The sequence below is a fragment of the Toxotes jaculatrix genome, chromosome 9 (genome assembly GCF_017976425.1).
Source record: "Toxotes jaculatrix isolate fToxJac2 chromosome 9, fToxJac2.pri, whole genome shotgun sequence".
NCBI lineage: Eukaryota > Metazoa > Chordata > Actinopteri > Toxotidae > Toxotes > Toxotes jaculatrix.
In genome coordinates this window covers 5,157,357-5,174,469 of record NC_054402.1, presented here as the reverse complement: position 1 = coordinate 5,174,469, position 17,113 = coordinate 5,157,357, and the positions used below count along the sequence as shown (strand labels likewise).

At 39.9% G+C, this 17,113-nt stretch overlaps 2 protein-coding genes across 3 annotated transcripts in view; both read right to left on the bottom strand.

Annotated features, from left to right (window-relative positions):
• Positions 1–13,883, bottom strand: part of nxn (nucleoredoxin) — a 54,203-nt gene extending 40,320 nt beyond the window's left edge. The window contains exon 1 of one of the 2 annotated variants that reach the window (XM_041047376.1): positions 13,406–13,883. In XM_041047376.1, coding sequence (XP_040903310.1) covers positions 13,406–13,714 — 309 coding nt within the window. In that variant the 5' untranslated portion in view covers positions 13,715–13,883. Of the gene's footprint in view, positions 1–10,205; positions 10,225–13,405 lie in introns of those variants that run through there. The other variant, XM_041047377.1, reaches the window with a different exon arrangement.
• A 734-nt stretch (positions 13,884–14,617) lies between these two features.
• On the bottom strand, positions 14,618–16,832 carry txndc17 (thioredoxin domain containing 17). The gene is made up of 4 exons (XM_041046468.1): positions 16,569–16,832; positions 16,256–16,337; positions 15,355–15,430; positions 14,618–15,122 (listed from the first exon to the last, which is right to left on the bottom strand). Exons 1-4 carry the CDS (start codon positions 16,711–16,713, stop codon positions 15,054–15,056), a joined length of 372 nt encoding a protein of 123 aa, XP_040902402.1. The 5' UTR covers positions 16,714–16,832; the 3' UTR covers positions 14,618–15,053.
• Between the last annotated feature and the right edge of the window lie 281 nt (positions 16,833–17,113).

The window sequence follows — 17,113 nt, the reverse complement described above, 5'->3', positions numbered from 1 at the left end:
GGACAAAGTTTCTATCTGCACTTCATCTCGACTGCTCAGACAGCGAACACCTGGAGCAACAAAGCGGCGAATGGAAGCGATGGAGTGACGAAGATGCCTTTGTTTCTCAAGGGGTTCGGCCACACAACGAACTCTGCAGACAGGAGAGAAATGATTCCACATGTAGGGTTTGCAGCTACAATGAGCTACTCTTTGCACTCAGAGAAAGAAGCAGAGATCAAAACTGTGCCTCTTTTTTGGGTCTCACCTTTCTCTTTGAGCTTAGTTTCATTCATACCAGAAAAACCTGCAGTCATATTTTCATTTCTAACAGTAATTCTTTAGTTTTATTCCCCCTCTGTTAGTCTTTTAAAAACATAGCACATACCTCTGGCTCTTGTTGTGCACCATAATTATATGATGGATGAAAAGAGAGAAGGGGAATAGGTGTACGTAGGACTTGGCAAAAACATTGACATTCCTGACATGAAACCTTCATCTGGGCTCTTTTCTGCCTCAGTTCATCAGCTTTGTAAGTTTCTATGGATGATTGTGTGCATTCGAACAGTTGGCTATTGATGCAGCTACACTAAAGATACTTAATGATCTCAGTTCAGTCTATATTCCACCTTTAGAAAAAGCAGGCTCACTGGCCACAACACAGATTGGGGGTTGTCAGAGTAGAACTTGCTACCTATGAACTTAAAGGGCACACCTGCTGCTTCCAAAACCACCAGCGCTGTTAAATGAGCAGGTGGCGAGTGACATACTGGTGAGCTGTGGAGCTGAGGGGGGGGTTTAAGTATTTTGTCTGCATTTACACACTCCCTACACTCGCACAGTCTCCTGACTCAATTTAACACCTCATAGGCTACAAGTCATATCAGGAGGAATGTTCTCACTTTAACCATGTTTTTTGCAAGTTCATTTCCTTCAGAGAAAGGAACCATAAAAAGAAACACAAGCCTGACGTCCCGTGCACATCTTGGAAAAAAGTAACATTGAAAATGGTGACTTTATCTTTGGGTAAAACTTATTAGATGCACAGACTATGTTAATCCATTTTAGGAACGCAGGAAGAAGGTAAAATGTGCAGTTATAATTTTTTTTGAACTTGAATATCGCTGCCAGAGGACATACTACACATGGCGCCAAACACTGAAATGTCTGTGAACGCTTGAGCACTGACGTAGCATTGTGTTTTTATGGCCATCTTCAGGGGAAGGTTTCTTAAGCTTTAACCTACAAGTGAACAATGCAGATATTGTGTGCTAATGTCACAGCTCCTCTGTCTCTTGACATGTGATTTTAAAAAAGGTAGCCATAAAAGTGGAAGTAATGAAAGTCACAATCCTGATGTCAGATAAAGTAACTAACTGGATTTGAAGTGATTAAAATATATAAGATAATTTAACTATTGTGTTGGGATTTCTCATTCTGTGGAATCATAATCGTTATGAAAGATTCACAACGTTTTAGGTTTGTGGTAAACCTTGATCTAGAAGTGAGAAAACTGGACGTGTGTATAGTTTATTAATATAGTGCATCAACAAAGATGCACTACATTGATATACTTCTGTTTGTGGCAGCTGCGTATATAAAATCATTTGTCTGTCCATATTCACACAACTGTTACTAATACAGCTATTAGGCTTACTAGCAATACGATTAAGCCCCCACTAGAAAACACACCAGATATTATCATAGCTTCAAGGTCCCTCCGTAACTCTCTGCCACAGAGGCAGCCCGGTAAGTGGGGGGGCAAATATGTGAATCCAAAAATGTTCCTGAGGGAGCCTTATTCGATATAGATGCGTGACAGTTAAGCCCTGTTACTTTCATTTGGGTGGGCACAGCAATCACGCTGGGGGCGGGCTGGCACCCTGAGGCTCACCCATAAGACTGGAACTGGTCACACTCTTCCAGACCGCTAACTAGCGTGAAAAGTGCTTTGCAATGCGACCTTATTATGTTATGTTTCCTTATAATAAGCCAAATCAAAACCAGGAACGATGGAAGCTGCTACCAATTTAACTTCTAAATATTCACATAAGAATATGTTCACATTACAACTACAAGTCTGTATAACATTATGTGCTGAGAGTCTAAAAAAGACCAGACAAAAACATGTTATACCACCTCTAATAATGTGGCTACTACTATATTAGGATGTAAGACTGACTGTTTCTATCACTCTGCGGGAAAACAATTTAGCAAGTAACAGTATTGAAGTCCATAATTTGATGTTGCAGCCACTGAATATTCCCCAGATAAAATCCTCGTGACTGAGTCCAGTTATATCCTCCTCCACTGCCCTTTGAGAAAACTGCACCAATCGTCATGTGTCAAACACCGAGTGAACAATGTGCAGGACAAGAAAGAAGCCGGCCACAACTCTGTGTGCCAATAATCTCTCTTTGAGGCCCCGGCGCCTCTAATTGCCTGGACACTTGTGTCCGAGGGCTGCTCTCATTCCTCAGTGAAAAGATGAGACCTCTCGTGCTCCTTACAACAGGCTTAAGCTGATAAACCCTTTCATTCAACATGGCCGTGGGATCGGTGCTCCGTGCAAACAGATTGGGTAAAAAAAGACTAATCAAAACAGCGATTAGCCCCCAACACAGAGGCAGAGCTAAGCCACAGAGCAGCCTCAGCAGGGGGTCCACTCTCTCAACCACTAAAAGTGTCTGATGATTGGTGTGAGTCTTTTCTGACGAATACATTCCTTAGTGCAACTACATGAGCTGGAATATGAGAGGAATGCACGTGGTGTTTTTTTTTTTTTATTGAACAAAGATGTAACATAGCTGATTTCAAAATGGGATGCGACAGCTGAAGAAATGAACAGACAAACGAGCCTCAGACGACGGAAAATTCTCCAGTACCCAGCGCGAATCCAAGGCTACTTCTTCACTCAGGGGACGCTCAGTGAGAATCCCTCTTCCTCAGATAATCAGCATCTCCCGTGGCACCCTTGTTTTCTGTCATGGTTAGTGTTACCCTGCCTTCATGAATCTTCCCTTTAATATCCCCCACTGTTACAGCCAGCAGCACTGCCAACGCCTCCATATGGGATACCATCACTGAATCATCTGGCCTGTTGCTGTTGTCCATTATACAGAACCCATGTGTTTCTCAGCAGCAAGGTCGAGTTCTGTGCATGTTTACTTTACTCAAAGCTGAAGTAAACAAACAAGTCTTCAGTCTGTACATCTTCTATAAAAAGATAAGACTTTGTCTAGAGCTGGTTTTGTTACACATTTTTTGGTGATTTGTGTTTTGAAAACAGATAAGTAATGGCAATTATCTATCTTCCAGAAAGACCAGCAAAAGATCCAGAAATTTCCTTCAAGAGTTGGTGGAGAACAAAACAGAGCAAAAAAGGAGTGTGGATATTGCACTATTATTGGACTATGTCTGCATCACTTCAGAGATGCCAGAAAGACATTATATGTAGAATTAGGAAATTTACAAATATAGAGCCTCCAGGAGTAGTATAAAAAAAAAAACAACAACTGAAAGACCACACTATTTAGACTCCAAGGTTAATTATACATATAGTAGCTTTAAAATCACCAACACTGAAATCTTTAATTATTACACACTGTAACTGACATAAACAGGCAAAATATTTTACACCTGTGTAACCCATTAAAGACTTTATTGTACTCTGCCACAGGCTTTCAGTGCCAGTAAATATCTGCAGCCAGCTGAAGAATAAGATCAGCTTCATATTATTAATGTAATGTAACTGATAACATAACAGCATGAATCAATTTATGGGCGCGCTGCAGCACCATTATTTGTTTCCCAGATTAGCTTGCCCACCAATGACCTTGAGTAATGGCACACAAATGTATTCAAAAGATCATGTGACTTGGACGTGCACACACACGCCATGGCAGATACCAACAAGGAATATCAACATATCCATTTGTCCAAGTAGATATAATGTGCAATTATGTGGGGAGCGTGTTCTTGCAGTGGTGTCAAATAACACACCCGCAGTAAACTCAGTGAACCTTCCTGCAGATGATTTTGAATATTCAGATTGATAATGGAAATAGAAACATGTTAAACGACCCAATTTCAAGTATGCATGTTTGTGTGCAATCTCCTGGAGGAGGTGGAGCTGGATGCACCTGGAAATGATTCCAAGTGACTCGCTGGTTATTAAAAAAAATAATGAGCAAACTACAGGCCAAGAGATCTGCTTCAGCCAGCCTCCACTCAATTTTTCTCCACTTCTTCTTAACGCAACGTGCCAACTTTGCAAAGACCGCATTCAAATTAGCTACACAATTCTTGAGTCTTGTTGAGTTGCTGAGCTCCGACAAAAAGTACGTTTGAAGATGCTTACTTTTACTTCTTCGTTCTTTCTGCAGCTGTTAAAACTCTTAACTTGCTACCATGCTACGCCATGAAACCTGACTGAAAGAGCTGATTCAATATTATGGAAAAGATTCTTCTGGCAAGCTGTCTGCAGTGTCATCTGACCTTATTAGACATATGATATATCCTCAGCTGCCTCATTATCCTGAGATTAACAGCTCACTGTAAATGTAGCATCTGTCCAGGAGCAAAGTAAGGATCAACCATCAGTTAGAGACAACTAATCTGAATTATGTGAGGTCAGCAATGTCAAAACATTACCCTTTTTTTTTTCATGTACATAAACTCCTTGAAATGGTAATAAAATACATATGTGTGAATGAGCAAGTTAAAATTACTAAGAAGATTGGGTGACTCTTCCACTGATCTCCCAGTGGAGTCAGGGAGTTGGAATGCTAGCTACTTTTAACTGTCAAAAAGACAGTGACAAAGTGCTATTTCTGGATTTTAATATTGTTCACTTCCCTGTGGTGCTCACTGAACATCTTCAATCTGCCTGTTGCTGACTGACTGGGGTTGGCGGCTGTGTGAGTGGATGCACATGCTGACAGGTTGTCACGGGATGTCACTGTTGAGATGTGGCATATTGGAATTATTGTCCAGCACTGTCAATATTTCATCAAAGGATCAGCTCAACATGTTCACACTTTGGGAAATCTGTTTATTTGCTTTCTTGTCAGGAGTTAAATGAGGAGATTGATACCGCTCCCATAGCTGTATGGTTAAAATGTCACATAACCACCTGCAAAACCAAAACCATCACTCTTACACAATGTTTTTTGTGCAGATTACACAAACAAGATATGGCAAGGCAATTAGTGAGTTTTAGAAGTTGCTGCTGGTTTTAGATATTTACCATACAGATGGGATAGTACTGATATTTTCATCTAGCTCTCAGCAAGAACACAACAAACAAATTTTCCAAAATGATGAACTATTCCTTTAAGAAAAAAGGTTTCTCAGTGATACAGATAATTTTGACCACTATTTATTACATCATCTCAGCTTTCCAACTCTTTGTCCCTGTCCATTCACACCATTTACAACTCTCTTTTTCCACCCCTTTCCTGCTTCTTTCTTTTTTTAAGAAAACGATCTTCATCCCTACGTAGTATATCATGATAAATGTTTAGCTATGGAAAAAAAAAAGATATCCCATAAAGTCATCTCACAAATCAATCCACAATATTAAAATCCCACATTGTGATTATAGTGACAGACAATAAATAAGATACACTGCCCTGACCTAGAGTCGTATACTACATCAGTCTTCTTAAATTCCTACAAGAAGCGGGTTGGACGCTGCTCTGTCCTCTGTCATGCAGCATGGAGGCCCACAAAGCTCAGTGGAGCAGAGCATTTTTTCCGTCTGCACAGGCTGAAAAAGTGACTCCCGTTCCTCTTTTCACTGTCTTTACATGCAGACATGCAGACGACTACCTATATCACAGCACAGCATCAGTGTATTGTACATCAGTGGTTTCTCAGTCTGTTACACTGACATCCCTATCAGATACCCCTTCGTCTATACCATCCGTCATGTTCCGCATGTCTTAATTTCAATTGACGTTACAGTGGATGTTAAGTAACAACAGGAAAATGTTAAAATAGTTAAAATATTGTAACAAACCACCAATGCTACATAAAATAGTGCAATAAATACAAGGATGTTTATTAATCGCATCCTTATTTCATATCCAATTTTTTGTTATTTTTAAATTAGAGATCACTCCACAATTTTTCCACTTACAAAACAGCTTGGCACTCTGAGAAATCAAGATACCTTTTTCCACACTTTGTCAGAGTGAATACATGTTAGATGCTAGATAAAAATCCCTTCGCCACATGCAACAGCTAGACTTTTGGCAAGACAGCGGGGCTGGTGCCAGTGTGCCATGCTACACGCTGAGACAGTGGGTCTCTTTGTACGTCAAGCTTCTTTTCAGACAGGAGCAGGAGCTGCAGGAGCACTTACACTTGGATGAAAACACCACAGTGAGGGGGGTTTGCAGCTTGCATATACACAACAGTGCTTCCATCCTGGGAGCAGGGTGGTGGTCACATTGAAGGGAAAGGGTTATCGTCCAAGGGGAAACTTGTCACGCCAGACATTTTCATACTATGAATAAATTTACATCAAATCAACAATGCCACTCACTGATGGAGCAGATATCCTGAAGCTTTCATCGAGTGTCAGTGATAAAAATGAAAATTTGCTGTGAATGCAGACAGTCCAAAGCACGTATCCATCATTGTGTCTTTTTCATTTAGCTAAAGAAATACGATCAGTGGTGATGACGAGGGGGGGAAACTGAGCAATCACAAAAAAGCCAACATTCAATCTAGGAGAGATAACAAAAGGAGGACGAAAGACAGCTCTGGATGGCAGGATGCCCCTGGGGCAGCTATGCTGTTATTATGTTGGAGAGGGCTGCTGAGCTGCGGTGTGGGGCAATTAGAGACCGGAGGATTGACTGGGGGAGGGTCCAGGCACAACCCGTCCTTGAGGAGAAAAGGAGGAACAAACCCGGATACAGCAGCAACAGCATGAAATGAGGGGAAAAAAACAGCAGATAATGGTGGATTTATGAATTGAAATAACAACCATCTGCTTATTTCCAAGGAAAGAAGCTTGGTCTAAGCTGCTTTCCTGTCATCAAATTAATATCAAGCGATTGCATGCTGAACTTTATGCGGCACTGGTTTGGATGATTTGACTGGTAAGTATGTGACAATTGGGCTGGTTTGGGATAATGTACGCAAGCGGATGAATCATCTGTTGTTCTCATTGAGGGCTACTGCAGACACTGTGGTGAACACATTAGCCATGTCTATTATCTTTAACGTCACTCTGCTTTGGAAAATCCTGACTAAAAACCACAGAGGGTCCAGGAGCGGTCCAGCTGGAGAACATGGGGACAAAGAGGCAAAAGTCAATCCCAGAGTATCGTTTCAGCGGTTTGTGGACCGCAGACAGAGGTCGCAGCCTTACAGCTATTGTGTGTTGTCGTTTAACAGGTAGATAACGCAAGTAAAAACAGATTGAGTTGCAAGAGGGAATGGGTTTTATGAGACACACAGTGCGAGTGTTCCCTAAACTCTCACTTGGGTAACTTAAGCCTCTGAACTTCACCTCTGATGAGATCTCCATTGTCGCCTCTCATAATATTACAGATCTCCCAGTAAAGAGGACACAATGGGCAGTGAAAGAAGACAGTAACACAAGCTCGGTGGTGTGAGATGTAACAGTTGGCATTGCCAAGTATCCTGAGCCCTCACAAACACACTCTGTTTCCATGCCCTCTGGCCCTGAACAGCTTCAGTGGAGCAGGTGTCTGCACACATTCTTTACATAAGCTCTTGTCAAACATGGCGCACAGCAACAAGGCCTCACAGCTGCAGGACAATGGAGTCACATTAAACTACAGCACTGCAGCCAGGCATGCACACTCACAGCCAGAGTCAAGGTAACAGTTTCTACAAGGTCAGCTTACCAAACCTTAAAAGTGAGCGTAACACAAAACCAAATGGTGTTAACTGGAATATGTAAATATGAATAATTACACAATCCATGGTGCATTTACAGTGGAATTTAATGAGCTCTGTCAGCTCATTACCAGTAAACAAATCATATACTTTCGCTGAAGTGATCCACACTCACTACTAGTGTTAACGCTAAGTTGATGAGCTGTTGAGCTGACAACAGGGACAACCAAACACTGCAAATATCCAAGCAGCTACAAAAAAAAAAAAAAAAAAAAAAAAAAACCCACATAATCATACCTGAAGCACAAAATCCAGGGAAGCAAATTCTAATTAAATAAATGCCCAATGAATGTCTGGAGCACACCGTGTGTTTTTTTTTTTTTTTTTTTTTGTATAATAAAGAAGCCCAAAATATTTAATATGGACAAAATTACTATCTACTACCACAAAATTTAGTTACAGGTATTATTCCAACATACAGCTTCTTTTGCTAAATCTAAGGCAGGAAGAGCCTCTGACCTGGGGCCACGTTGAGGGAGTAAAAAGGCCACATAAGCAAAAAAAAAAAAGGCATTACAGTTTAGTTTGAAAATAATAAACTTGAAAAAGAAAAATGCTGTATCAATGATTTGTATTCGTGTACAGATAAAGTGAACAGAATGAAATGTTTGCATGTAAAAAAAAACAAAACCTCAAAACCTTCTTGAGTATTGAAATAATGTGAAACTTCAGTTTAACTGTCGTTTTAGGGTTTCACTAGTCATTTAATCTGCCAGGGTCAAATGCCTTGCAGGAAGGATTAGCTCATTTTCTGTTTAGTACCACGGCCAAGCTCATATTAGGCTACTTACTAAACCCTCTGTACTTTGATCAGAGTTAGGAATCTAAAAGAGAGTACCACTGTTTCAGGTTCACAGCTGTATTTGGTACAGTAAGCCATGTTAGGCCACTCTTTCTTACATTTATTCCACTCTGCCTTGGTCTTTTTTTTTTATTTTATCTTTATTCTGCATGCATCATCTTTAATTAACCTTCCTGAGGAGGAGTCAGTGCCTTTGGAGTTCACACATCCTCCATATTTTTAGTAATGTACTGATGATTTATTGGTTTTACTTACAGTATACTTTCCTTTGAATTGTGCCTATTTAGAAGCAGTCCAATAGGGTTTTTTCTTACTACCTCCTTGGTGATCTTAAAGAACTACGTTTGAGGTCCATCCATGAAGTTTGTTCCCATGAGCTGGAGTAGAGACAGGCTGAGCAGAAACTGGTGACAAATACATCCTCTCTGAATCCTACAATTAACTTTAAAGCTCTCAATTACAGATGTTCCACATCACAGAAGCCTCAAAAATGTCAAATCCTGTTGATGTTATTAACCCACACTGTGTGAGTGAACACAACAAAGCAGAGAACATCCAAGGACACAAGCCCGCAAAAACCAAAGGCGACACTGACAGATCAAGAACAGAGAATTAGCACCTGCAGATAAAAACAGTTCAGGCCCTTTTCAAGCCACTTCTACTGTCACAGGGCAAGGAGAGCTGAGGAGCATGATGGGCAGGGTGCACTACAGTTTTCAGCAGATCACTGACATATTGATGAAAGGTATCCTTAGCCCCTCTCTGAAGCCCCTCACACCCTTAGCCCCTGGCTGTGATCCGAGTGAGCGGGTGTCCTGCCTCTGGAGGCCAGCTACAGAACAGAATCGCCGACCAGGAGGACTTGAATAAGAGGCCTTTCTCTTGCTGCGATGTGATCCTCCCCCTCCAACTCCTGCAGGAACAGCTCTGGCAGCATCTCAGCTTGTTCTCTCCCTTTGGTCAAGTTGGGTTTTCACGTCGAGTTGACTAAGGCTTTAATTGATTTACATGGAGCTCTCACACTCCTGCTACACAACTCCATGTAAGGCAGTGCCAGCAAGCCAGGACAGCCAGACAGCTGGCTGTCCCTGATCAACAAGCAGACGTCCACTCACTGAGAATGAGCTATTCGACGGTCGCAAAGATACACAATAGAGGATATTCTGTATGCTGTTAAAAAAACGTTCTGGCCTCTTGGCCTGTCTGGCTTCAAGAGTGACACCACCTTAAGAGTGGAAACTGTCAAAAGAAAAAGACTAATGACAGAAACCATTTAACAGATTATAACCGATGTCTGTGTAACATTTGTAATGCCAAAAAATACCTGCCAATCTTTAAAAGTCAGACGTGCACATGAGGAAATACATGTGTTAAAACAACTGGCACCAAGATATAAAGGCCAGTTTAACTTTTCAGTTACAAAACCACTAAAGAACTACATGACAGTTTTCACTTTTTTCCAAGGACAGATTAAATAAATACTGACCTCAACTTTAAGTTAACAGCGCCAGACTTTCCTTTCTCTCTGTATTTAATTAAGAATATTATCCCTTCTTGATTAAATAACAAACATTTCCTGCAACGGGAAGGCCTGGATAACCCCTGAGTATAAAGAAAAGAGGACAGCCTCCAGTGAGAGATAGATAGCCAAGTCAGTACAGGGCAGGGGAGGGGGAGCAGTAGGAGGAGGAGGGGAGGAGGCACAGTCAGAGAATCCTAAGGTGGGCGGTGAGGCTCTGAAAGACGCGATTGAGAAAAAATTGCATCCTTTGCCAGGAGATGAGCTCTGCTTGCACTAAGTCAAAAAAAATCCTGAGAGAAGGGGTGAGAGGGCCACTTAGTCTTTGCAGACCCACAACATCAACAGAGCCCTCCACTGGGTCATCACTCACCCATTAGGTCAGTCTATAGCACACATAGATCCTCTTAAATAACTGTAACGTCAGCACTGAGTCATCCTGGCACATCATGAGCAGTTTCTCTTCCTCTGTTTCTCAGATCCAATTTTATCACCAGCTAACTTCACACTTCCTGATGTGCAAAATATGACACTTGAATCTAATTATAACCAAAACATGAAAATTTGTGCATCTTTGTACTTGGTTGTCTACCTGCTTCACTGAAATGCATAAATCCACATACAATAGACAACTAATTACACCAATAATATACAGAAGATGAAAAAGGCATCAACTTACTAAATTATGAATTAAAAATATTTTCCTGAAGGCAGAACACTTTATATCCAGTCCAGAGATAATCACTCACCATTTGGACAGGGGAAAGGCTGCAGTGTAAATGAATGCACAGATCACAGTGTACATAGCTGTACCGTTATAATGAAATTTAAATGCCAACATGCATAAATCATGAATTAATTAGTGGATGATGAGGGGTACTGAAACTCTTCATGCTTCTGGAGATGTCACATTCATAAACCGCTGTTACTGTACCAAAGCAGCTGACTGAAATGTGAATTTCCACGGCTGTGTTGTGATATTGAGAGAGAATAGGCCGAAGGTTGAGTGAAGCCCAGACTGAGCCAAAACAGCCGGCCTCTGCAAAACAGACATACACGACTCTGTGGCTCTTTTCTCATAAGGCCAAATCAGCCAACAGGAACAACGCTTACGTTGATGCCACAGATATTTTCCACATGCAGTGAGAACACAATAACGCTGCACTGTGGCGATGGATGTGCTCCGCCCCAGACAACAACAAGACAACCCCCACTCTCCTGTCATTCCTGAGCCTTTATTCACGCCTGGACTTCATTATGAAGTGTAACGGAAATCATCACTGGCAATCTGAAAGAATTTACAAGACAATGATTCAGTCCAAGTCATGTCTCACCTACGCAAACAACAGTTAGGGTTGAATTGGCTAAATGAGGTAAGACTGGAAAAGATGCATCTTTTTTGACAAAATACAGACAATGTTAAAGATAAGATGTAAGCTACTGAACAATTTAGGCCACTATTATTTTATACACATATTGTATGACATAAACAAGACTGAAATATATTTATTTTTCTTTATGTTATTTTCTAAAAAGTATTTCTATATATTTAAGGTATAATCAGGCCTCATCTTAAAAAGCAAGGGGTCAGAATCCTCTCTACCATTATTCAGCCAAGTTCTTTATCTGTTGCAACATTTCACTTTGCAAACAATATCAGCATTCACTGACTGATACTACTCAAATACAGTTCACCACAGTATCCTTGTTTATGCCTCATCTGCAATCACATTTAGAAAAAGAGAAAGAAATGTGCTGCCACCAGGATGCTGGGATGGCCCACTGGCATTCTGCAGTACATACACACTCACACACGCAATGTATGCAACATCATCCTCCTTTCTAAACTATGCTATTCCATACTTCTAGACTTTGCTTCACTTTTATACACCTGTAAATGTCACTTAATAAGGAAACCTCTACCACATTATTTGTATTTGTGATAAAGAATAATAATTTATCCACATAATGTGTGTGAGTGATTTCTTTTTTTTTTGCATGGCAGTTTTAGGTATGAACAAAAGAAAATGGCCATATTTATCTTAAATATTAAATCTCCTTTAAAACTAATTCATCAAAATGTTAGATTGCAGTCAGCTTTATAAGCTGATAAATGATGCAATTAAATAATACAGTAACATCCTAAAATGAAAATATTTTTAAAATGTGTTTCCACTGAAGAGCAAGATTTTTACCTTAAATCAGAATAGATCAATAGAATCAAAAATAGATATCATAGAAAAATAAATGCTCACACATTGTGATATACAAAAAAAACTGAATTAAAATAAAAGTACTTAATAAATGAGATAAATCAAAGTAGCGAACTGGAGATCCTCCAAGTACTGCATTGTTGACACCATCAGGAAATGAGGGACAGCTACAGATGAGATGATGGCAAAATAAAAGGCCTTTCCTGGGCAGGTTACACATGCAGCACTGTGGCTAATATGTTAGATGCAATATAATAACACTGCTCTGTGATGTTCAGCTGAAATATGTTTCGAGAAGTATTACCTTAACAAAATGATTAGCCTGTGGAAATTGAAAAGACAAAGGGAAATGAAGTCTTTCTCTCTGTTTCCTCTCCTATTAACAACCTCCGGGTGTGTGGACAGCCACATTTAGATTATCTTGATAAAACTAAGTCAAAGGATAAATGGTTCCTCAGCTTGCTGCAAGTGTTTTTATGAAGAGGCTGAAATATGTGTTTTAAAAGCCAATTTCTCATTAAATTCCTAATATGTTTTCTGTGCAAGCAAATCTGACATTTCACAGTTATATATTTATTTTCAAGGTTAAATGCCAGTGAAATTAATGGGCTGTTTTTTTTAACCACTGACTATTAAATTTGAATTTGTGTATCATATTAAACACAGTTGTATCAATAACTAGTTTGGCTTGATTTCTAAAGACACTGAATTTTAAGATGATTTAAGTCCAATTGATTACTGTCAGATTTGAGAGGATCTGACTAAGCAAAGGTTAAAGATGAAGGGAAAGCAGCCTAAATTAAACCATATACACCTGTGCACTGACAGAGGAAGCAGACGTGGCCTATGGAGGGTTTTCCAGTGATTTCCTACCCGCTAAACACTGAAAACCTCTTCTGAGAACATGCACTGATTTGGCTGTGTGCTCCTCTTCATCACCACGACCCGTCTTACCTTTTTGTGTCTGTCTTTGAAAGGTAAAGCAGGCCATGGCATCTCCTGCAAAAAGTCTTGCCAGTGTTTCTGGTCCTGGTCAGACGAGATGAAGACGATTTCCAGTTTGTCCTTATGTTCAGACGTCTTTTTGAACCTGCTGTAAAACTCGCACAGGCTGCCGTTGAACTGCTTGCACGGGGCGTTCAGGCTGCATCCGAAGAAGAGCCCGACCAGGGACAGCTTGGCGCCCAGCGACTGCACGTCCACCTCGGCTTTCTCGCTGTTCACGAGCCGCTCCCCGAGCAGACTCACCAGAAACTCCGACATCGCAGCGTACAGTCCTCGAACACACAACGTTGCCCTCAGCCGAGACTGCTGCACATGTAACCGCTATGTTCGGGCGACACCCAGCACTTCCTCCACCTCCAATTTGAGGTTTTTAGGTGAGCTCCCAGCTCCTGAGAGGCGTTGCGGTCTGTGTTTCACCGCCGCTCGTCCTCCGGTGTGAGCGCTGTGCAGGAATGCGCTCCGTTTAAATCGCCCTGACTGCAACAGCGGTTGCGCTCTTTTCCCGAGAGCACTTTCATCATGACATCTGGTTCTTCTAGTTGAGAAGGGGATACTTAATCACCATGTCCTGTGTATTTCTGATATGTGAAGAAAAGCAAATACGGCTCAGTTCTTTTTATATCTGAGTTTTACATGTTTTATATCCCCAGTCATTGTCTAACCCTCAGATTAACAGCAGCTGGATTCTAGGTTTGACCTCAAAGTTACATTATATGCCATTAAATGTTAAGTATTTATTCATTTAATAAGGTTCATTAGACAACTCTAATTGGAATTCTGCAAATCTCAAAATGATAAACCTAGGGGTCAAATCACACTCTATTCTTATGAATATGCTGCCACCTAGTTTTCAATACCCAGGCTGCAGCCAACGTTCAGAGATTCTGGCACAGCTTCATCCACTTCTAGTGGTGGAAATTTAGACGTACTTGTAATTTACTGAGTCCTTCCATTTTATGCGACTTTATACTTGTACTTCTCTACAGTGAGGAGGAAATATTGTACATTATTGTACTTTTGTACTTTTACCCAAGTAGGACTTTGAATGCAGGACTTTTACTTGCATATAACATTTTGAAACTGTGGTATTGGTACTTAGGTTTTAGCTTGCGACCATCAGGGTTGTCATACAACACACTACACAAGTTTTCTTCTTCCACATACGTTCAACATCAAGTGCCACTTTATTCAAGTACCTTCTGCAAGGTAAGAGAAATCACATAAAAACAGTCACAATAAAAAAAAATCCCCAGATATTCTTATAACTGAGTGGAAATATATCAACTTCAAATTATAATTCAGAATCAACTGATTGCACATAAATGACAACAAGAAAAACGAGCATGAATTGCATCCATTCTGTGTTATTCCAGTATAGAGTTAATTGAGTAGCTGTGTATTACACAGGATGACCATTATTTTAAAGTGTGCAGTTGGTAATTTGCACCAAATTACAGTGGGAGATGCATTTTGTGAATGGTTATCAATATTCAATGACGAAGTAGTGCTGAAACTGAACTGTAGCAAATGACATTTACTGTTTAACAGTGAAGAAATCTTGAATGCTTCATGAGTGATGTGAGCAGCACGGGATCCCTTAGTCCTCAGTGAACATCATCCTCACCAGTTCTGCTTTGAAGCATTCCTCCTCCACCAACTTCTGAGGCTGAAACAAAGAGATTACACGGTTGGCTTTCAATATTTATAATAGAGAAACCAACTGCTTAAAACACTCAAACTCTAATATTAAGATTTGATTTTCATAAAAAAAAGAATGTTAGCTCGAATTTGGTCTCCTATAATCTAACTAAATTTCTGAGGACCTTTCTGTAAAATGTTTAAGATTTACCTATTCCATATTGATAAAGCATGCAAATTCCTATTGTAGTTATTCTTACTGTGCCATATCTCAGTAGGGTGGGAACTCCACTCAACTTCAGAGTCTTCTTGAAGTCGTTATTTGGATTCTTCCAACTGAAACACGAAAAAGACATTATTAAGAAGCTGATATAATACACCACATATGAGAGAACATGCTTGCAAAGGCTGAGGAAGATTTTCAGCCTTCCTAAATGATGCTGTATCTGAGTAGTGTACAGTAAAAAAAAAAAAGTCCACTTTTAGTTCCTCTATAAATAAAATCTCTCCTTGCTCTGAAAGAATTACAGTCTCTCTTGGCTCCTACATAAATGACTGTTCACATCAAACATGATTATTCTGGTGAAACAAAAGAGTTTAAGTCAGGCTTAAACATGCAGTTTGATAATTAGAAGCTTAACGTACATGTAAAATGAGATCCGCGAATGGTCTTTCGCTGAAACTATTAGTTGATTAATCCATTAGTTGAGCAACACAAAATTTAAATTTGAGTGATCACTAAAAGCTATTAGTAGTCAAGCCTGGACTACCAACCAGGAAAAGAACTGCATATCATTTCATTACCAGATTGTTAGAAATTTGTGCCACTGAAGTTTAGCGTCAACTGAGACAGGTTCTCAATCCTCAATCTTGCAGCCTGGTCTTTGTCTAAAAAACCCAAGAATGTTGAGTTCGCTATCATAAAAATGGGGAACAACCAAACTTTATGTCAGTAATTTATATCACTGTTCACAAATACAAATAATTAATTGAAACAGTCTTCCATTTTCTATTGTTATAAAATCAAGGCTTTGTGGTTTTGGTCTTGCTGTAAATTAACAATTTTAATATTACACTGGGCTCTTGTATCCACTGGTTGCCATTGTTGATGATATTTAGAAAGCAGGTGACTGAATAACAGAGAAATTACAAAATACTGACTAAGCTCTTTCTCCAACTTGACAGTAGATGAAGACAGAGCCCTCAGGAAGATGAGTCATCTCTCCTCTTACAACTGGCTCAGCTGAAAGAGAAGAAGGAAAACTGTTTAAAAATGCCAAAATAAAAGTGCACTAGATGTGAAATAAATAAGCATCAATATCCTTAAATGCAAAAACAGTATACCAAACTTAATACCACAGCAATGGAAAGTTTATTACATCCGTTTGTTTCATGACCAAATATTTCCAATCAAATCTACTCAAAATGAGCGTACAAGCGTCTAGTGGCTGTATAATAAAATATCTAAGTTTACCTTTCACACAATCTGGACACCAGCTCTTTCCTGCGGCGTCTTTATCACCAGAGAAATAGGCAAAAATATCCTTTCCTTTCCTTTCAGACACAGCTTGACAGAACTCATCATAGCCACGAACATTTACTTCTTCGTAATGGGCCATCGTTTAGATCGCGTTAATATGAAACTGCACAAAGTTAAAGCTAAAGTATGAGGCACTAACAAGTGTTGGCAGAAATACTGCTGCTCTGCACACACTGGACCTGGTAGAAATACTCCAAACTTCACAGAACCACTTCCGGTCTGTGCAAAGGTTCTTAAAGTGACAGTGTACCTGAAGTGTAATTGAGCACTTTTTCAAACATTTGATTTACAGTTAAATCAAAAATTAAACGGCGTTATTACATGGCATTTCACAGAACACATTACAGAAGCGTGTTTATATTCAGTGGTGGAATGAATAAATATATTTACTAAAGTACTATATGTAAGTACTGAAATATTCAAATAATAATGACAACCAATAGGAGGCACATACGTTCTTCTTGAAACTGAGTAGATTT